Source organism: Marmota monax, unplaced genomic scaffold (genome assembly GCF_021218885.2).
Source record: "Marmota monax isolate L192 unplaced genomic scaffold, Marmota_monax_Labrador192_F-V1.1 WCK01_AAM20220418_F8-fsc00108, whole genome shotgun sequence".
In the NCBI taxonomy this organism is placed as follows: Eukaryota; Metazoa; Chordata; class Mammalia; order Rodentia; family Sciuridae; genus Marmota; species Marmota monax.
The window spans coordinates 5,453,331-5,475,791 of record NW_026694593.1 but is presented as its reverse complement, the minus strand read 5'-3'; the positions used below and the strand labels follow the sequence as shown (position 1 = coordinate 5,475,791).

At 37.6% G+C, this 22,461-nt stretch overlaps 1 protein-coding gene across 8 annotated transcripts in view; it reads left to right on the top strand.

Annotated features, from left to right (window-relative positions):
* Positions 1-1,829: 1,829 nt before the first annotated feature.
* Positions 1,830-22,461, top strand: part of Setdb1 (SET domain bifurcated histone lysine methyltransferase 1) — a 45,074-nt gene continuing 24,442 nt past the window's right edge. For 4 of the 8 annotated variants that reach the window (XR_009224670.1, XR_009224669.1, XM_046421493.1 and 1 more), the window contains exons 1-4: positions 1,830-1,932; positions 3,356-3,626; positions 5,671-5,822; positions 21,953-21,987. Coding sequence is in view for 4 of the 8 variants with exons in the window: in XM_046421493.1 (XP_046277449.1) it covers positions 3,367-3,626; positions 5,671-5,822; positions 21,953-21,987 (447 nt within the window). In the remaining 4 variants the exon portion in view is untranslated. Of the gene's footprint in view, positions 1,969-2,320; positions 2,534-3,355; positions 3,627-5,670; positions 5,823-7,217; positions 7,290-11,258; positions 11,327-21,952; positions 21,988-22,461 lie in introns of those variants that run through there. The other 4 variants (XM_046421491.2, XM_046421492.2, XM_058571981.1 and 1 more) reach the window with 4 other exon arrangements.

Sequence of the window (22,461 nt, the reverse complement as noted above, 5' to 3'; positions counted from 1 at the left end):
TGAGTGATGGTTTAGGACAGTGATTCTAAGACTCTGGCCCCAGGACCAATAGTAGGGAAGCTTCCTGGGAAAACGTAGACATGAACATTCTCAGCTCTGCTCAGATCCATTCCTTCAGTGAACATAGGGGCAGCAACCTGTTTTAACAAGCCCTTTAGGTATGATTCTGATGCAGGTGAAAGTTTAAATTGTTGGTCCAGGAAAACTTCACAGAGAAGATATTTGATTTGGATCTTAGAGAATTAATAGGCAGAGAAAGGGAACGGACACACAACAACTAAGGGTATGGAAAAGTAAAAGTGAAATATGTAAATATATTGGAGAAATGGAACATCATTAGGAATGTGAAGGGAGGGATGGGAAATATGGTTAGTGAAGTAAATTGGGGCCAAACTATGAAAAATCTCAGATTTTATACTGTGGAAATTGAATTTTATTTTATAGACATAGAGGGCTGGGGTTGTGACTCAGTGGTAGAACACTTGCCTAGCATGTGTGAGGCACAGGGTTTGATTCTCAGCACCAGATACAGGTCCATCAACAATTAAAAACATATTTTTAGACCTATTTTTAGACATAAAGAAAAAACAGCTTTAAAGCACACAACACAATCTAGTCTTTCCTTATATATTACTTTCACAGATTCAAATTCTCAAAAATAAAATACTCAACATCCATGCCTAATAAGGGCGTGGGGAAAGAGATACTGTCAAAGATTTGCTAGTGGGAGCAATGATTGTTATGTTTTGAAAAAGTAATTTGAAAGCATACTCTATTAAAATTTTAAAAAGTGCATTAAAAAAAAACACTCAGGTTTCATTTTCAGGAATCTGTTTTACAGAAATAAAAGTATTACTTTGAATGCTAATATTAACTTTTACATTGTTTGAAGTGACTAAAAATTGGAAAAAAATCCAAATTTGGTTTAGCCATACTGTGAAATACTATGCATCTGTCAAAAAGTCAAGTTTCGTTTATTTTATTTGCTTCAGGAATGTCCTCATTAAATGAAAACAAGGGGGGGGTGGGGATGTGGCTCAAGCGGTAGCGCGCTTGCCTGGCATGCGTGCGGCCCAGGTTCGGTTCTCAGCACCACATGCAAACAAAGATGTTGTGTCCACTAAAAAATAAATATCAAAAATTAAAAAAAAATAAATGAAAACAAGGGCTGGGGATGTAGCTCAGTGGTAGAGCATTTGCCTTGCAAGTGGGAGACACTGAGTTCCATCCTCAGCACCACATAAAAATAAATAAAGATATTGTGTTCATCTATAACTAAAAAAATATTTAAAATGAAAACAAAAATGTTTATACAGGAATTTGAACGTATGAGCATGGAAAACTAAGATATTTTGCTTCAAAGAAGCCAGATGATATATGTGATGAGGAAGGAGAAGAGATTGTTTTGTTTTTCTAAAGTATATCTTAATTTTTTTCCCCCTGCATCCAAAATCCAACCTCAGGGCCTCATGCAGGCTAGGTGAGCGGTGCACCACTGAGCTATACCCAGCCCACATCTTGCTGCTTTGATATCCTTTATAATTTGTACAACTTTCTTAGTAAAAACAACTTTACAGGAAAAAACCCTAAGATGCCAACTAAGTTGTCACACAGTAAATGCCTTATTGAGGCTACCAGTGTTGGGGCGGAGCTTTGTAAAATCTCCTGGCCACGCCTCCTTTGCCCCACCGGTGGATCCTTAAGAGTGCCTGTAAGGCCCTACCTTAACGCATGCGTGATCGCTTTGGTTTTCTGTGCTCCGGAGCTTTGGATTTGACCCCATTAGGCTACCGTCGCGGTGACCGGAACGGCCTAGACGTCTGCTTCCGGGTCTTTCTTTTGCTTCCCCTTCCCACCCTCACGCCGCTTCCCCTCCCCCGCTCCCTTTTCCCTTCGGTTTCGCTCTTTCGGGTCGAGGCCGACCCCCGAGTCGTGAGTCTACCCCCTGAGTCTTGAGTCTGGGGTCCGGTCGGTGAAAAAGCTCTTTTAGCTGGAAGCAGGGAGGTGTGGGGAGGACCTAGGGAGCAGAGACTTAATGTTTTGTCTGTGGGCGGAGGTCCGGCGAGGGTCTTGGCTGAGGCGCGAGCGGGGGCGGGGCTGAGCTGGGTCTGCGGTGAGCCGGACGCACCGAAGGGGCTTCGTGCGGGTGGGCGTCGCGCCGACCCGAGGCGCTGGGAGCCGGCGCTGGGCCGCAGGGGCTCCGGCTGCAGTGTCTGTGGAGCTTTTGGTGGAGAGGCGGTTAGGGGGAATGTGCGCGATGTCGGACTGTGGACAGTAGCCGCGTCTCATTCCCAGGTTGCTTTACTCTGTTTACTTCGGAAAACCTTTTTGCTGTGATCTTTTGAACGCTGAAATGCACCCCCCAAAACACACACTGTTTTTAGTGTTGGGGATGCAAACCAAGGTCTTGCACGTGCTAAGCACACCTTCTTCGCGGAGTTAGACCCCCCAGCGTGGTAGTATTTTTAAAAAGGAAATTTCTGCGTGGAAGCAAAGTAAGAGAAACAAGCATAAAGGAGAAAACACCGAAGTAGTGAGTTGTAGATCAAACCCCTTCTCAGGTGGGAGGGGCTGTTTAAATTAGGCACAACGTGTAAACATTTATCTCATTAATAAATTAATGGAACACATTAAGTTGCAGAAATATTTTTCTTTTTCTTTTATATTTATTTATGTTTGGTACCAGGGATTGAATCCAGGGGCACTTAACCACTGAGCCACATCCCCAGTCTCCCCCCACCACCCTTTTTTTTTTTGAGACTGGTAGGTTTCAAAAAAAATTTTTTTTCCATTAGGTTGCGTATAGTCTTGCTAAATTGCTCAGGGTGGCTTTGAACCTGCCAGCCTCCTGCCTCAGCCTTCGAAGCTGCTTGGATTACAGGCGTGCACATACTTTTCTTTTTAGATTGGTTCACTTGAGCGTCCTATAACATTTTCAGTATTACACAAAGAATGTTCTCCACACGCGCTGAAACAACTTTACTTCCCCCCCCCCAAACTGGAGATTAAACCCAGGGGTGATTTGCCACTGAGCTACATACTCAGTCCTTTTTATTTTGAGACAGGGTCTTGCAAATTACTGAGGCTGGCCTCAAACTTATGATCCTTCTGCCTCAGCCTCCCAAGTTGCTGGATTACAGGCATACAACACTGCTAGGGCTCTGATACTTTTAAGTCTTAGACCTGTTAATCTATAGCAGAAAAGAGTTCCACAGAATTGCAGCATCAAATTCTGGAGAATGAGGAGAAGAACATAGGTTATTTGAAAGACAGGTGGCAGAGTTTTACATAGAAATTCTCTATTGATTGTGGTCATAATGACTTCAAAGCAATTTTAGTTTCTTGTTCCATTCAGAGAACAAAAGCATGTCCTCCCTCCCTGGGTGTATTGGTCTGGATGCAGCAACAGCTGCAGTGGAATCTGAAGAGATTGCAGAACTACAACAGGCGGTGGTTGAGGAGCTTGGTATCTCTATGGAGGAACTTCGACAGTTCATTGATGAAGAATTGGAAAAGATGGAATGTGTACAACAGCGCAAGAAGCAGCTAGCAGAGTTGGAGACGTGGGTAATACAGAAAGAATCCGAAGTGGCTCATGTTGACCAACTCTTTGATGATGTATCCAGGTGAGGATTACATGGAAAATTTGTTGACTGGCAGATTTTTTTTTTCTTTTTTTTTTTTTGTACTGGGGATGGAACCTGGAGCACTCGACCACTAAGCTACATCCCCAGCCCTATTGTATTTTATTTAGAGACAGCATCTCAATGCGTTGCTCAGTACCTCGCCATTGCTAAGGCTGGCTTTGGACTCACAATCCTTCTGCCTCAGCCACCTGAGCTGCTGGGATTACAGGAGTATACTACTGTGCCCAGCTGACTGGCAGATTTTTTGGGGGGTGGAGGGTACTGGAGATTGAACCCAGGGGCACTTTACCACTTTTACCAAGCCTTTTATATTTTAGTTTTTGAGACAGGGTTTCACTAAGTTGCTTAGGGCTTCAATAAGTTGCTGAGGTTGTCCTTCCTGAGCTTCCCGAGTTGCTGGGATTATAGGTACAGACCACAGCATCTGATTGGCAGATATTTTAAAACTATAATTCTTCATGATATTATACCAAGCACTGTATAAAATACAGATGTGTGGAACCTTACTCTTCTTCAGAGTTTATGGTCTGAGCTCTAACCTCACAATCGCCCACCCATATGTGTAATTTTCACCTATCTGAGGCTAATACATGGTCAGTATAAGAAAGTCCAAGTCTTAAATCACTTCTTCTTCCTCCTGTACTCTAAATCAATTGTTTCCTTAGTAAGATCACCCAGGGTGTAAGGATTTTAGAATTACTGTTTTGTGTAAATGTGAAGCATGAATAAGTTTCTAAACCCTTTAGATTTGTTCTTGATACCCTAGTTGTCACTTAGAATTCAATTTCACATAACAGCAAGGCAAATTCTGATGATTTAAGGTGGAAAATACTGTACTCAAGGCTAATTTTGAATTTTTTTTTTTTTAGGGAGAGAGAGAGAAAATTTTTTTTTTTTTTTTTTTAAGTTTTCGGCGGACACAACATCTTTGTTTGTATGTGGTGCTGAGGATCAAACCTGGGCCGCAGGCATGCCAGGCGAGCACGCTACCGCTTGAGCCACATCCTCAGCCCCATAATTTTGAATTTTTGAGGACCTAGTCTGGAAACCAAACCACCATTTAAAATGCTTTTGTTGGAGCTGGGGTTGTGGCTCAGTGGTAGAGCGCTTGCATGTGTGAGCCACTGGGTGCAATTCTTAGCACCACATAAAAGTAAATAAAATGAAGGTATTGTGTCCATCTATGACTGAAAAAAATGTTTCTAAAAATCCATTTTAAAAAAATGCTTTGGGGGGCTGGGGATGTGTCAAGCGTTAGCGCGCTCCCCTGGCATGCGTGCCGCCCAGGTTCGATCCTCAGCACCACATACAAACAAAGATGTTGTGCCTGCCAAAAAACTAAAAAAAATAAATAAATATTAAAAAAAAATTCTCTCTCTCTCTCTTAAAAAAAAAAAAATGCTTTGGGGCTGTGGATGTGGCTCAAGTGGTAGCGCGCTCGCCTGGCATGCATGCGGCCCGGGTTCGATCCTCAGCACCACATACAAACAAAGATGTTGTATCCGCCAAAAACTAAAAAATAAATATTAAAATTCTCTCTCTCTCTTTAAAAAAAAAAATGCTTTGTTTGGGAAATGTGTTCTAAATAGAGACATTTTGAAATCTATAGGGCCCATTCAAGTTGAGGACACTATACACTTAAATGTATATGAATTCTGGGGCTGGGGATATGGCTCAAGTGGTAGTGCGTTCACCTGTCATGCATGAGGCACTGGGTTCGATCCTCAGCACCACATAAAAATAAAATAAAGATATTGTGTCCACCTAAAGCTAAAAAACAATATTTTTTAAAAAATGTATATGAATTCTTTTTTTTTTTTTTTTTGGTTAGACCCGATACCTTTATTTTATTTATTTATTTTTATGTGGTGTTGAGGATCGAACCCAGGGCCTCGCGCATGGTAGTCGAGCGCTCTTCCGCTGAAGAGCGGAACCCCAGCCCAAATTGTATATGAATTCTAATGGCTCCTGTCTCTGTTTCTTTTGCTGGCTTTGACCGATTCTATGTGTGTTCCAATATTAGGGCAGTGACTAATTGTGAGTCTTTGGTGAAGGACTTCTACTCCAAGCTGGGACTACAGTACAGGGACAGTAGCTCTGAGGATGAAACTTCCCAGCCTACAGAGATAATTGAGATTCCTGATGAAGATGATGATGTTCTCAGCATTGATTCAGGTAAGAAATGAGAATGTGGATAGGAAATTTCCAGGATTGAATTTAAAATACTGAAAGATGAGGAGATAGACAAGAGGAAAAACGCTTATAGTGATAACTATATATTCTATCCTGCCCGACTTATTACAGAAAAAAATGTCTCATTGTTAGTACCATTGCTGTTCCCTACATACCACACCCTGATTCCCCTCCTTTCTCCATTCTGGTTAACCTCTATTCTATAAATATTCTTGATTTTTTTTATAGGTGACCTTAGCACCCATGTATGTGCCCTAAAACTATAGATTTTTCTCTATTTTTTAGCAGTTTTATTAAAGATAGTATTTACACACCATGAAATTTATCCAACATATTTATTTTGTACAGGGGATTGAAGCCTCTCAAATTACTGTGATTATAGTAATTTGACATGCACCAATTATAGTAGTATACTGTGATTATAGTAGACATGCACCAATGCACCTGGCTCAGATCTTATCCAATTTGTACAGTTTGAGTTTTAGTACATTTATATATAGTACTCAACTTTAGACACTTGCATCACCCAGAAAGTTTCTTGCGCCGGTTTGCCTTAAATTTCCACTATCAGTTCCAGTGACTACTGGTCCACTTTCTTTCTCTCTACATATATAGCTTTTCTTTTCTTTCTTTCTCAGGGTATTGAACACGGGCACTTGACCGCTGAGGCACATCCTTAGCCCTATTTTGTATTTTATTTAGAGTCTCAATGCGTTGTTCAGTGCCTCGCCATTGCTAAGACTGGCTTTGGACTCACAATCAGCCTGCTTCAACCTTTCTAACCATGGGGATCACGGCTGCTACGCCCAGCTTAGCTTTTCTTTTTGTCTGGCTTCTGTCCCTTAATGTTGTTGAAGTTTATCTAACTTGCATGTTTCAGGGTTTGGTCTTTTATTGGGGAATAATCTCCCATTATATAGATTTCACCATGTGTTTTTTTTAATTCATTTTTTAGTTGTAAGTGGACACAATACCTTTATTTTACTCATTTATTTTTATGTGGTGCTGAGGATCGAACCCAGGGTCTCTTGCACGTGCGAGGCGAGCACTCTACCACTGAGCTATAGCCTCAGCCCTCACCATGTGCTTTTTTTTTTTTTTTAGTTGTAGATGGACACAATATCTTTATTTATTTATTTATATGTGGTGGTGAGGATTGAACCCAGGGCCTCACACATGCGAGGCAAGCGCTCTACCGCTGAGCCATAACCCTAGCCCCTCACCATGTGTTTTTATCCATCCCCAGTTGATAGGCATTCAGATTAGTTCCAGTTGGGCTATTATGAATAATGCTGTGAATGTTTATATAAGTGTTTGTGAGTATTATGGTAAGTGCTGGTTTGACTTTTTTTTTTTTTTTTTTTTTTTTGGTATCAGGGATTGGAAACCCAGGGCCTCCTATATCCTAGTCAAGAAAAGAGTTCCATTGTTGGGCTACTTCCCCGGCCTGTATGTTTGATTTTTTTAATAAATTGCTAGAGTATTTTCCAAAGTGTTTATACTGTTTTACATTCTCTCTAGTAAAGTATGGAGGTTTCAGTTTCTCTGCATCCTTACCATTATTTGGTATTGTCAGTTTAGCACGTTAGCCATTTTAATTGGTGTATGGTACTATATTATTAAAGTTTGCATTTCCCTAATGACTAATGGTGTTGAACATCTTTTTATATATGCCATTTATACATGTTCTTGGGGAAATACCTATTCAAATCTTTTGTCTTTTTAAACATTAATTATTATTATTATTATTATTTTTTTTTGGTGGTGCTGGGGATTGAACTCAGGGCCTTGTGCATGTGAGGCAAGCACACTACCAACTGAGCTATATCCCCAGCCCTAGTTTATTTTTTTATCCATGACTTTGAAGACTTATTTGTGTACTCTAGGTCCAATTTTTTGCCAGGTAAGTGTTATAATTTCTCTCAGATGTGACAGTCTTGTCACTAATTTGTTTATTTATTTTTGTGGCTCTGGGGATTGAACTTTGGGCCTTGCATTCACTAAGTAAGTGCTCTACATCTGAGCTATATCCCCAGCCATTTTCATTTTCTTCGTGTCTTTTGAAGAGTAAGTTGCTATGGTAAAGGTTGAGGATTTTTTTTTTACCTATGGCTACCCAGGTGTTCCATCCCATTTGTTGGAAATACTGTCCTTTTTATACCTTTGTCGGAAATCAATTGACTGGGCTGGGGATATAGCTCAGTTGATAGAGTGCCTGCCTTGCATCCTCACATGCACAAGGCTCTGGATTCAATCCCCAGCACCACAAAAAAACGAAAGAAATAAAGAAATCAGTTGATCAGTATAAGGCCCTGTTTTTACCTTCTTCTTTTTTTAAAAAAATTTTTTTAAGTTGTTGATGGACCTTTATTTTTTATGTATTTGTATGTGGTGCTGAGAATCAAATCCACTGCCTCATGCATGCTAGGCAAGCGCTCTACCACTGAGCCACAACCCCAGCCCCCTGTTTTTACATTCTATTGTGTCACATTGATTGAAATGTGTAGCAGCATCACACTGCCTTAATAACATTAATTAATTACATTAATTACGACAGCATGTCTTAATTAGCTTTATGGCAAGCATTGGTATCAGTGTAAGTCCCTCATTTTTTTTGTATAGCATACATATTCCATCTAAATTTTAAGATGAGCTTGTTTTCAATGTCTTCTTTTTTTCTTAGAGGTTAGAATTTTTAAAAATGACTCTTAGGGCTAGGGTTTTGGCTCAGTGGTAGAGCATTCACCTAGCATGTGCGAGGCCCTAGTTTCGATCCTTAGTACCACATAAAAGTAAGTAAGTAAATAAATAAAATAAAGGTGTGTGTCCAACTACAACTAAAATAAATAAATAAATAGATAAATAAATATATATTTTTAAAAATGACTATTGATCTAAAGATAAATTTGGGGAGTATTGCCTTTTTAACAATATTGGATTCTAATCAGTGAACATAGTATATCTCTTTTAATTTAGATTTTTAATATCTTTTTTTTTTTTTACATTTTAATTTTTTATTTAGAGGCAGGATTTCACTGAATTGCTTAGCACCTTGCTAAATTGCTAAGGCTGTCTTTGAACTTGCAGGCCTCTTACCTCAGCCTCTTGAGACACTGGGATTACCACTACCAGTGCGCCACCACCCTGCTGGGTCTTTAATTTCTTGATTTCTTTTTTGTGGTGCTGGGAATTGAACCCAGGGCCTCATCTGCTGCCTCACTTATGCTAGCCAAGAACTCTACCACTGAGCCACATTCCCAGCCGTAGGTCTTTAATTTTTCTCATCTTGCTTTTTTGAATGAGTTTATCCCTAAGTTTTTTTTTTTTTTTTTTCTTTACTTGCTTTTTGTTTTTTGTTATTTTTTATATTTATATGTGTATGTATGTACTGGGGTTAAACTCCAGTCCTTTTACTTTTTTTATTTTGAGACAGGGTCTTGCTAAGTTGCTGAGGCTGACCTAAAACTTGTGATTTTCCTCCTCATCCTCCTGAGTCACTGGAAAAACACATTTACCACTGCACCTTGCTTTTTTAAATTTTGAGACAGAGTCTCTCTCAACTTGATGAGTGTCTTGCTAAGTTGCCTGAGGGTGTCCTCTAACTCTAGATCCTCCTGTCTTAGCCTCCTGAGTCACTCACTATGTCACTCTCAGGCTGGCCGTTGCACCTCTTAGAAAGTTCCTTAGGTTTCGGTTTGTTGATAATTTTTTTTTTTTAATTTTTATTAGTTATTGATGGACTTTTATTTATTTATTTATTTATTTGTTTATATGTGGTGTTGAGAATTAAACTCAGTGTCTCACACATGCTAGGCAAGCACTCTGCCACTGAGCCACAACCCCAGCCTTGATGAGAATTTTTATCATAACTGGATTGGATTTTAGATTTTTTGTTAGCTACTTTTTCTCATTCTCATATAACCATAGAGCTTTTGTTCTATTAATAGATTATATTGTAATAAGGTTTTTCTTTTTAATATTAAACCAGCCTTGCATTCCTGGAATAAACTACTCCTGGTCTTGGTCAATAATTCCTTTTATATGTTGCTGAGTTTGTCTAATAATTAGTTAAGATTTTTTATATTATTCTTGGGGATTCTTGGTTTGTAGTTCTATTGTGGTGTTTTTGTTTGGTTTTGAAATTACTATAATAGGGGCATTTATAAGACGAGTTGGAAATTGTTCTCTCTGACTTTGTATAGAATGTTTCTTTGCTAAGTATTTGATAAATTCAGCCCTGAGGCCATTTTGACCTGAATTTTTCTTTAGTACTGAGGATTGAATCCAGGGGTGCTTAACCACTGAGCCACATCCCCAGCCTTTTAAATTTTATTATTTTGAGGCAGAGACTCGCTAAATTACTGAGACTGACTTTGAACTTGTGATCCTCCTGCCTCAGCTTTCCAATTTGCTGGGATTATAGTTGTACACCACTGTACCCAGCTCTGGCCTGAACATTTTTTTTGTGGAATTTTTTTTTTTTTTTTTTAACTGGGATTAAGCCCAGTTTTGATACAGGGTCTCAATGAATTTGCTAAGACTGCCCTTGAACTTATCTTTTTGCGTTGGTCACCCACATCATTGGAATTAAGGTGTGCCACCTTGCTTGGCACTTTGTGGCAAGATTTTTTAAATAAACTTTACTTTGGAATAATTTAATATTTACAGAAAATTGAAAGGATATTATAACTTTATTTTTTTAAATTTATTTTTATGTGGTGCTGGAGATCAAACCCAGTTCCTCCCACATGCTAGACAAATGCTCTACCAACTGAGCTACTTTTAGAGAGTTCCTGCATACCTTTCATCCAATTTTTTATAGTGTGTTAATATTACTGAAATAACTTTGGTACATTATTTTTATCTAAACTCCAGACTTTATTCAGTTTCTGTATTTTTTTCCCTGTTCTATGACTCAATCCAGAATACGTCATTGAATTTATTATGGGAAAGTTTGTAATTATACTAATCCTTTTTTTTAAACTTGATGTGCATCTACTAGATTTTCTGTCCCTTGTTGTTGGTTTTGGTAATTTGTGTCTTTATAGGATTTTTCTTTTTCATCTAAGTTGTCTAATTTTTGGTGTAAAATTGTTCATAGTATTCCCTTTGACCCTTTTAGTTCTGTAGGTTTTGTAGTGATGTCTCTTTTTCCAATATAATATTGATTATTAAGATATTTTTTAATTTTTTGGTAGTTTAGCTAACATTGATCCATTTTGTTGCTTTTCCCCCCCAAGAGCCAGCTTTTGCATTTCTTTCCATTAAGCATCGCTTTGCTGCATTTCATACTTGTTTTTTTTTGTTGTTGTTGTTGTTTTTTTTGTTTTGTTTTGGGTGTTAATGGGATAATGGGTATTGAACCCAGGGTTGCTCTACCATTGATCTATAGCCCCATCCCTTTATTTTATTTTTGAGACATGGACTCACTAAGTTGCCCAGACTGACCTCAAATTTGTGATCTTCCTGGCTATCTGGAATTACAGGTGAGAGTCACTGTGCCCAGTTATTTCATACATTTTTATATATTGTCCTTTTCATTTAATTCAGTGTTGTTTTTCATTTCTCTTGTGGTTTTCCTTTGACTGATGGATTACTTAGAAATGTATTGTTTGATTTCCAAGTATTTGGGTATTTTCCAGATTTATTTCTTCTTCTTCTTTTTTTTTTTTTTTTAAGAGAGAATTTTTAATATCTATTTTTTAGTTTTCGGCGGACACAACATCTTTGTTTGTATGTGGTGCTGAGGATCGAACCCAGGCCGCAGGCATGCGAAGTGAGCGTGCCACTGTTTGAGCCACATCCCCAGCCCTTATTTCTTCTTTTAATGTTTAACTTCATTTTATGTGGTCAGAAAACATATTTTGTATGATTTCAGTCCTTTTGAATTTATTAAGATTTTTATTATGTCCAAGCACAGCATATTGTGTATTCTTGAGAATATTCTATGTATGTTCGAAAAGAATTTGCATTCCACTGCAGTTGGACGGAGTATTCTATAAATATTGATTGGGTTAAGTTGTCTGGTAGGTTGTTCAAATTTGTATGTCTTTAGTGATTTAAAAAACAAACAAACAAAAAAAAAACATTTGTTTTATTTTTAGGTGGACACATTTTTATTTATTTTTTAAAAATATTTTTTAGTTGTCAATGGACCTGTATTAAATTTATTTATTTTTATGTGGTGCTGAGAATCAAACCCAGTGCCTCACACATGCCAGGCAAGTGCTCTACTACTGAGTCACAACCCCAGCCCTCTCTAAGTGATATTTTTGTCTACTTATTCAAATAGTTGGAAAGAAACTTGAAATCTTCACCTAAAATTATAAATTATCTGTTTTCTTTGTTTAAGTATGTCAATTTTTGCTTCCTATGTTTTGGACTCCTTTGATGGTTTTATATGTATAATTGCTCATTTATTTTCTCTTTGTCATTATAAAAATAATAAAATGATATCATCTTAAATTATATTATCTCCAGTACTATTCTTGGGTTTTGTTTTTTGACTGTTTTTGTTTTGGTACTGGGAATTGAACCCAGAGATGCTTCACCACTGAGCCACATCCCCAACCCTTTTTTATTTCAAGACAGGGTCTCACTAAGTTGCTGAGGGCATTGCTTAGTTGCTGAGGCCAGATAATTCTTTCTTCTGCTGTTAGTCTGCTGCTTAGCCCCTCTAATAAATGTTTCATTTCAGGTTTTTTTCTTCAACTCTGAAAATTCCATTTGGTTCTTTATTTTATAGTTTCAGTTTCTCTCAAGATTATTGTTGGGCTGGGGTTGTGGCTCAGTGGTAGAGCGCTCACCTAGCACGTATGAGGCCCTGGGTTCAATCCTCAGCACCACATAAAGATAAACAAATAAAATAAAGGTGTTGTGTCCAACTACAACTAAAAACTAATATACTTTTTAAAAAGATTATTGTTTACTAAGTAATAGTGTATTTTCCTTTAAATCTTTGAACCTAATTTTCTGTATATCTTTGAGCTTATTTGTAAATCCAATATCTACTAGAGTTGTTTCTGTTGATAGGGTTTTTGTTTTGTTTTAGCGTTTGTGTGTGTGTGTGTATGAACACACACTAGGGATTGAACCCAAGGGTACTTGACCTGAGCTACATTCTCAGTCCTTTATTTTGAGACAGGGTCTTGCCAAGATGCTGAGGCTGTCCTCAAACTTGAGATCCTCCTGCTTCAACCCCCTGGGTTAGGGCAATTACAGATTACAGGCATGCACCACCATACTTAACTGATAAGGATGTGTGTGTTTTTATCTTGTCTTAAATAAAAATCATAGCTTCCTGCTTTGTTTGGTTGGGCTTTTTTTTTTTTTAACATGTTTCATCATTTTTTGTTTAAAAGTTGATATTCTAAATAATGTAAGAACTTTGGTTGGGTTTTTTTTGTTGTTGTTGTTTTTTAGAGTTCCTCTTTTACTTCTTTTTCTTTTTAAATTTATTTATTTTTGAGACAGTCTCACTTTGTCATGCTCAGACTGGCCTCAAACTCCTGAGTTCAAGTGCTTTCACCCTCAGCCTCCTGTGTAGCTGGGACTACAGGTGTGTGCCACTACACTCCCCCCAAGTAATTTTTCTGAATTTAAACCATCAAATCTGCCTTGCTGTGAGCAGCTGCTGTTATCTCTGTTCTGTTGTTTTTTGTTTGTTTTTTTCCTTGTAATTTATTTTTAGCTTGGTTTCTCAGTATTGACTTAATTTTGTTTTAAATAATTTTTATTATTTATTTTTTATGTGGTGCTGAGGATCGAACCTAGTGCCTCACATGTTCCTATACAATGCTCTACCACTGAGTGACAACCCTAGCCATTGACTTCTTTCTTTTTGCTTTTTTTTTTTTCTTCCTAATTTATTTTTTATTTCCAGGGATTGAACCCAGGGGTGCTTTACCCACTGAGCAACATCCCCAGTCCTTTTTTATTTTGAGACGGGGTCTTGCTGAGTTTCTTAGGACTTAAGCTTCCAAGTTGTTGGGATTACAGGCATGTACCACTACATCCAGTTTGACTTTTTTCTTTTTGTATGATTTGGCTACTAAGTTTATGGGGAATGCACTCACATTTGCATTTAGTGCTCAAATCTCTCTTGGCTTTGGTTTTTTTTTTTTTTAACCAGGCTTTCCTCAGTCTTTGTGCATATACATATTTTAGCAATCAGCCAAGAATATATCAAGAAATTATTCCAGTGTTTCTATATTTTCTTATTTTCCAGATCGCCTTGTTAAATTTTTACTGATATGCTGCATATCCTAAACTAGAACTAGTAGCTTGGAACCATTAAAGCAGCTCATTGTCATATCTAGCCCTTTATTAGTAAAGCTACAGTTTTGATTCACTCACCTTGCCGGTAGAGGTGGGTATTCTCCCCAGAAAGTAGTCTGTAGGCTCCCATCTTTCATTCCAGATGCTTTCACAGTTTTTCAGAAATGAGTACTTCTCAATTTATTATTTGCCTTTTATGAATTTTTAATGCCCTAAAATGATTGTTTTTGACAGTTTTGTCCTCTCTCTTGTTTTTTCTTTTTTTGCACTGGGGATTGAACCCAGGGGTGCTCTACCACAGAGCTACATTCCCAACACCCCTCCTCCCTTTTAAAATATTTTTTAGTTGTAGTGGACCCAATACCTTTATTTTATTTATTATTTTTATGTGCTGCTGAGGATCAAACCCAGGGCCTTGCAGGTGCTAGGTGAGTGTTCTACCACTGAGCCAAAACCCAGCCCACCCCCAACCCTTTTTATTTTGTATTCTGAGACAGGGTTTCACTAAGTTTCCTTTGAACTTGTGATCCTTCTGCTTCAGCCTCCCAAGAGCTGAGGTTATAGGCATGCACCACTGCACCCAGCTATTTTTGTCTGGTTTCATGCTTTTTTTTTTAGTTGTTGATAGACCTTTATTTTATTTATTTATTTATATGTGGTGCTGAGAATCGAATCCAGTGCCTCACACTTGCCAGGCATGTGCGTTACCACTGAGCCCCAGCCCCTTCATACTTGTTTCTTCATAGGAGTTATCTGCCTTTTCATATCACTATTATCAGAAGTGCCAATGTTTTACCTATATTTTGAACTGTATAAATGAAATCATATATGCTTCAAACATAACTTTATACATTCTCTAGTGGCTTCTCTTCAGCATCATGTTGATGTGTAATACTTAAATTTACTTGTTTATTGTAATATGATAGTCCATTGTAATGAATGTGCCACAACTTATTGTTTACTAACAACAGACATTGATTTAAGTTTTTTAAAATTAAAAATAATATGCTTTAAATATTTATGTATGTGTCTCTGCTTGAACATTTGCAAATCTTTTAGGATATACTAATTTTAAGGATATGGTAATCTCAATTAATGGCCACCAGCTTTCCAAAATGGTTTTACCAGTTTATACAACCAATGCATGACAGTCTACCTATTACTCCATATCCTTGGTAACACTTTGTTTTTTGTTTTTTAAATTTCACTTCCTAGGCTGCTAATAAATCCAGGGCCTACACATGCTAGGCAAGAGCTCTACTTCTAAGCATTACTTCCGGACTTTATTCTCTTAATGGTTGTCTTTTGATTCATAAGAAAGTTTTTGGGGCTGGGGATGTAGTTCATTTGGTAGAGTACTTTCCTTGCATGCATAAGGCCCTGGATTCAATCCCCAACACCACAGAAAAAAAAAAAAAAGAATTTTTGTGGGGAGTGTCTGGAGAGGATTGAACCCAAGAGTGCTTAGCCACTGAGCTATATCCCCAGCCCTTTTTTCTTTTTTGAGACAGGGTCTCACTAAGTTGCTTAGGGCCTTGCTAAGTTGCTGAAGCTGGCTTTTAACTCCTGATCATCCTACGTCAGCCTCCTGAGCCACTGAGATTATAGGTGTGTGCCACCACACCTGGTGATTCATGGAAAATCTTTATGTTCTAATTAATCATTTGCAGTTAAGTTGTAGCTGTCACTCCCAGGTTATGGTTTATCTTCACCTGATGTTATGTTTTGATAAGTAGAAATTCTAATGATTTTACAGTTTCCTTTTACTGGTTTTGTTTCTTAAATTATCTTTCTTGCCCTGAAGCTATGAAGATCATGTTTTATATTACCTTTTGATAGTTTCATTGTTTTGGCTTTCGATTTATTTTGTTTTATTTGTTTATTTATTTTTGGTACTAAGGATCAAACACAGGGCTTCATGTTTGCTAGGTAGACACTCTGTACCAAGGTATATCCACAGCCTTGGCTTTCAATTTAAGTCTACAACTGGATTTTTTTTTTTTTTTTTTTAGTTTTTGGCAGACACAACATCTTTATTTGTATGTGGTGCTGAGGATCGAACCCGGGCCGCACGCATGCCAGGCGAGCGTGCTACCGCTTGAGCCACATCCCCAGCCCTGGATTGAATTTTTTTTTTTTTTGTATAGGGGATTGAACCCAGGGGTCTTGCGAAGTTCCTTAAGTCCTCACTAAGATGCTGGGGTTAGCTTTGAATTTATGATCCTCCTGTCCCTGTCTCTTGAGTCACTAGAATTATAGGGATTTGCTTTTTATATAGTATTGGAGGTAAAAATCCAACTTCTTTTTTTTTCATGTGATTGTTTTCAGCACTGTTCCCTTATTGATTTACATCGCCTGCTCTGTCATAAACTGTTTCCACATGTATATACTCACACACACACATATATATACACATTTCTGGACTTTTTTTTTTTACTCTGTCATTCATGTAGGGTTTTTTGTTGTTGTTGTTGTTGTTACTAGAGATTGAATCCAGGGGTGCTTAACCACTGAGCCACATCCCAGCCCTTTTAATTATTTATTTGTTTGTTTGTTTTCTTGTAAAAGATACCAGGGATTAAACTCAGGGATACTCAACATCCCTAGCCCTATTTTGTATTGTATTTAGATACAGGGTCTCACTGAATTGCTTAGCACCTCACAGTTGCTGAAGCTGGCTTTGAACTCAAAATCCTCCTATCTCAGCCTCCCAAGATGTTGGGATTACAAGTGTACATGAGTGCCTGGCTCCTTTTTATATTTTATTTTGAAACAGGGCCTTGCTGAGTCTACCTTTGAACTTGCAATCCTTCTGCCTCAGCCTCCAGAGTCACTAGGATTACAGGCATGTTCCATCATGCCCAGCTAATTGTTAATTTTGAGATATGGTCTAAATTGCTTGAGGCTGGCCATGGAATTTATTGTGGTCCTGCCTCATCCTCTTTTTTTTGTAGTTGGACACAATATATTTTATTTTTTATGTGGTGCTGAGGATTCAACCCAGGGCCTTGCAAGTGCTAGACGAGCACTCTATCGCTGAGCCACAATCCCAGTTCTTGCCTCAGCCTCTTGACTATCATGTGCCATCTATCCTACTTGTATGCTATCTTTTTAGAGAATTTTTTTTTTAATATTTATTTTTTAGTTTTCAGCGGACACAACATCTTTGTTTGTATGTGGTGCTGAGGATCGAACCCGGGCCGACACATGCGAGGCGAGGGCGCTACCACTTGAGCCACATCCCCAGCCCTGTATGCTATTTTTATCAGTGTAAATTTTTATATTTTTGTGAATTTTTATCTTAGGTCCATTAACTTTGTCATTGTGAAGGCCTTGGCTCTTTTTTGTGTGATGCCGGGGATTGAAATCAGGAGCCCTGGGCTTGGGGTTGTAGCTCAGTGGTAGAGTGCTTGCCTTGCATGTGTGAGGCACTGGATTCCATCTTCGGCACCGAATATAACAATAAGATATTGTGTCCATTTACAACAACAAAATTTAAAAAATAAAAAAAGAAATCAAGAATTCTTTACCACTGGAGGTATATCTCCAACCCCCCCCCCCTTTTTTTCCCAAGGTTGGACTCAAACTTGAGATTCACCTGCCTTAACTTGGGATTATAGTTCAGTGATAGAGTGCTTGCCTAGCATGCCCATTGCCCTGAGTTCAGTCCTCAGCACTGCAAAAATATAAGTACTATGCTTAATTCATTAGCTACATTTTTTTTAAGTTACAGAAATAATTCATTAACAAATGGTTATTATTATAGTTAAGATATGTAGTGAAAACCCCAAATTCTGTAGATCAGCACCAGTTTAGTACCTTATACAGAGGTAAGCACCCTTACCCATTTATTATGTTTCTTTCCAGACCTTTTATGTATGTATCTCTACATTGCATAGAATTGTTATTAAAAAAGCTTCTGTGATAATGCTTTTAAAAAATAATTTAGTTCTTGATTTCTTTTTAGTTGTTGATAGACCTTTATTTATTTATTTATATTGAGAATTGAACTCAGTGCCTCACACATGCCGGGCAAACGCACTACCACTGAGCCCCAGCCCTAGCCCTGATTTTTTTAAAAATTTGTTATGTATGACAGCAGGATGCATTACAATTCTCATTACACATAAAGAGCACAATTTTTCATATCTCTGGTTGTACACAAAGTAGAGTCACACCATTCGTGTCTTTATACCATGTACTTATGGTAATGATGTCCATATCATTTCACCATCTTTCCTACCCCCATGCTCCCTCCCATCCCTTCCCTTCCCTTCGCTCTATCTGGAGTTCATCTAATCCTTCCATCCCCCTCCCCAGCCACATTATGAATCAGCATTTGTAAATAAGAGATCACATTTGGCATTTGGTTTTTTGGGATTGACTGACTTCACTTAGCATTATATTCTCCAACTCCATCCATTTGCCTGCAAATGCCATGATTTCATTCTCTTTTAGAGCTGAATAATATTCCACTGAGTATATATACCACATTTTCTTTATTCATTAATCTGCTGAAGGGCATCTAGGTTGGTTCCACAGTTTAGCTCTTGTGAATTGTGCTGCTTTAAACATTGATGTGGCTGTGTCCCTGTAGTATGCTGTTTTTAAATCCTTTGAGTGTAGACCAGGAATAGGATAGCAGGGTCAAATGGTGCTTCTATTCCCAGTTTTCCAAGTATTCTTCATACTGCTTCCCACATCGGCTGCACTAATTTGCAGTCCTACCAGCAATGTATGGGTATACCTTTTTCCCCACATCCTCGCCAACACTTGTTTCTATTCTTAATAGCTGCTATTGTGACTGGAGTGAGATGAAATCTTAGAGTAGTTTTGATTTGCATTTCTCTAATTGCTAGAGATGTTGAACATTTTTTCTATGTTGGTTGATTAATTGTATATATTCTTCTGAGAAATGTCTGTTCAGTTCCTTGCTCATTTATTGATTGGGTTATTTGTATTTTGGTGTTAAGATTTTTGAGTTCTTTATATGTCCCAGAGATTAGTACTCTATGTGATGTGCGTGTGGTAAAAATTTGTTCCCAAAATGTAGGCTCTTTATTCACCTCGCAGATTGTTTCTTTTGCTGAGATGAATACATTCCATTTATTAATTCTTTTTCTTTAAAAAAAATATTTATTTTTTTAGTTGTAGTTGGACATAATATCTTTATTTTATTTATTTATTTTTATGTGGTACTGAGGATCAAACCCAGAGCTTCGCATGTGCTTGGCAAGTGCTCTACTGCTGAGCCACAACCCCAGTCCCCATTTATTGATTCTTGATTTTAATTCCTGTGCTATAGGAGTCTTATTAAGGAAGTTGGGGCCTCATCCAACATGATGGATATTTGGGCCTTCTTTTTCTTCAGATAGACGCAGTGTCTGGTTTAATTCCTAGGTCCTTTATCCAGATTGAATTGAGTTTTGTGCACGGTGAGAGATAGGGGTTTAATTTCATTTTGTTGCATATGGACTTCCAGTTTTCCCAGCACCGTTGGCTGAAGAAACTATTTTTTCTCCAATGTGCATTTTTGGTGCCTTTGTCTAATATAAGATAATTGTTATTATGTAGGTTAGTCCCTGTGTCCTCTATTCTGTACCGTTGGTCTACCAGTCTGTTTTGGTGCCAGTGCCATGCTGTTTTTGTTACTGTTGGTCTGTAGTATAGTTTAAGGTCTGGTATAGTGATGCCCCCTGCTTCACTCTCCTTACTAAGGATTGCTTTAGCTATTCTGGGTCTCTTATCAGATGAATTTCATGACTGCTTTTTCTATTTTCTATGAGGAATGTCATTGGGATTTTGATTGGAATTGTATAATGCTTTTGGTGGTATGGTCATTTTGACAATATTAATTCTGCCTTTCTAACAACAAGGGAGATCTTTCTTCTAAGGTCTTCTTTAATTTCTTTTTTTAGCGTTCTGTATTTTCCGTTGTAGAGGTCTTTCACCTCTTTCCTTACGTTGATTCCCCAAGTTTGGTTTTTGTTTTTTCTTTTGTTTTGTTTTGTTTTTGAGGCTATTGTAAATGGGGTAGTTTTCCTCATTTCTTTCTCAGAAGATATGTCACTGATATACAGAAATGCTTTTGATTTATGGGTGTTGATTTTATATCCTGCTACTTTGATGAATTCATTTACTAGTTCTAGAAGTTTTCTGGTGGAATTTTTGGGTCTTCCAGGTATAGAATCATCTTCGGCAAGTAGTGCTAATTTGAATTCTTCTTTTCCTATCTGTATCCCTTTAATTTCTTTTGTCTAATTGCTCTGGCCAGTGTTTTAAGAACTATGTTAATTAGAAGTGGTGAAAGAGGGGGCATCCTGTCTTTTTCCAGTTTTTAGAGGGAATGCTTTCAATTTTTCTCCATTTAGAATGATGTTGGCCTGGGGCTTAGCATAGATAGCTTTTACGATGTTGAGATATGTTCCTGTTGTCCTTTGTTTTTCTAGTGTTTTGAACATGAGGAAGTGCTGTGTTTTGTCGAATGCATTTTCTGCATCTATTGAGATGATCATTTGGTTCTTATCTTTAAGTCTATTGATGTGATGAATTATATTTATTGATTTCCATATGTTGACCAACCTTGAGTCCCTGGGATGACCCCGACTTGATCGTGATGCACTATCTTTTTGATGTGTTTTTGTATTTGATTTGCCAGAACTTTATTGAGAATTTTTGATTCGATGTTCATTAGAGATATTAGTCTGAAGTTTTCTTTCTTTGATGTGTCTTTGTCTGGTTTTGTAATCAGGGTGATATTGGCCTCATAGAATAAGTTTGGAAGTACTGCCCCTTTTTCTATTTCATGAAATAATTTGAAGAATATTGGTATTAATTATTCTTTAAAGGTCTTGTAGAACTCAGCTGTGTATCTCTCCGGTCCTGGGCTTTTCTTGGTTGATAGGCTTCTGATGACATCTTCTATTTTATCACTTGAATTGATCTGTTTAAGATGTGGATATCATGCTGATTCAATTTGGGTAAATCATATGATTCTAGAAATTTGTCTATACCTTTGATATTTTCTATTTTATTGGAGTACAAGTTTTCAAAATAATTTCTAATTGTCTTCTATATTTCTGTAGTGTTTGTTGTGATATTTCCTTTTTCATCATGTATGTTAGTAATTTGAGTTTTCTCTCCTCTTTGTTAGCATGGTTCAGGGTTTGTCAATTTTATTTATTTTTTCAAGGAACCAACTTTTTGTTTTTTCAGTTTTTTCAATTGTTTCTTTTGTTTTAATTTCATTGATTTCAGCTCTGAATTTAATTATTTCCCATCTTCTGCTTTTGGTGTTGATTTTTTCTTCTTTTTCTAGGGCTTTGAGATATGATGTTAGGTCATTTATTTGTTGACTTTTTTCTTTTGAGGAATGAACTCCATGCAATGAACTTTCCTCTAGTACTGCCTTCATAGTGTTCCAGAGATTTCAATACGTTGTATCAGTGTTCTCATTCACCTCTAAGAATTTTTTAATCTCTTCCTTGATGTCTTTTCCAACCCATTGTTCATTCAGTAGCATATTATTTAGTCTCCAGGTGTTGGAGTAGTTCTTGATTTCTTAGAAATTTCTGTTCATTAATCTTTCTCTTCTTTTTTTGGTACCGGGGATTGAACTCAGGGGCACTTGACTACTGAGCCACATGCTAAGCCCTATTTTGTATTTTATTTAGAGACAAGGTCCGAGTTGCTTGGCACCTCACCATTGCTGAGGCTGACTTTGAACTCGTGATCCTCCTGTCTCTAATCTCCTGAGCCTCTGGGATTACAAGTGTGCACCATTGCTCCTGGCTTCATAAGTTTCTTATACTTAGTAGAGTTCTTCTTTTCCATAGGTGATGCGGGCAGCAGAACTCCAAAAGACCAGAAGGTGAGTTGGGGTAGGTGGGAGACAGTTGAGAGATATGAATTTAAAAATGGGAGCTAGGTTGGGGTGTAGCTCTAAGGTAGACTATTTGCCTTATATACACAGGGCCTTCGATTCAGTTCCCAACACTACAAAAGAAAATGGGTGAAATTTATGGCCTGAGCAGTCAGTTTACCTGTCAACATATTCATCCTGTAATTTGCGTTGAGGGCTATAGTCCTCTAATAGATTTCATAAGAATGCAAAAGAACGTTACCAAGAAATGCTATCTGCTGAGAGTGCTTTATGAAAGTGAAATGTAACAGGATCCTGCTAGGGGAGATTAATCAAGAAACGCTTTCTAAAGTCGACTTCTAAATCAGGTTTATAAGAATGGGAAATTTTTGTCTGATAATGGTAACTAGGAAGTTCCAAATATAACTCATTTTGTTTTATGAAATATTGTTTTTTATTTTTTTAAAATTTTTTTAGATGTTG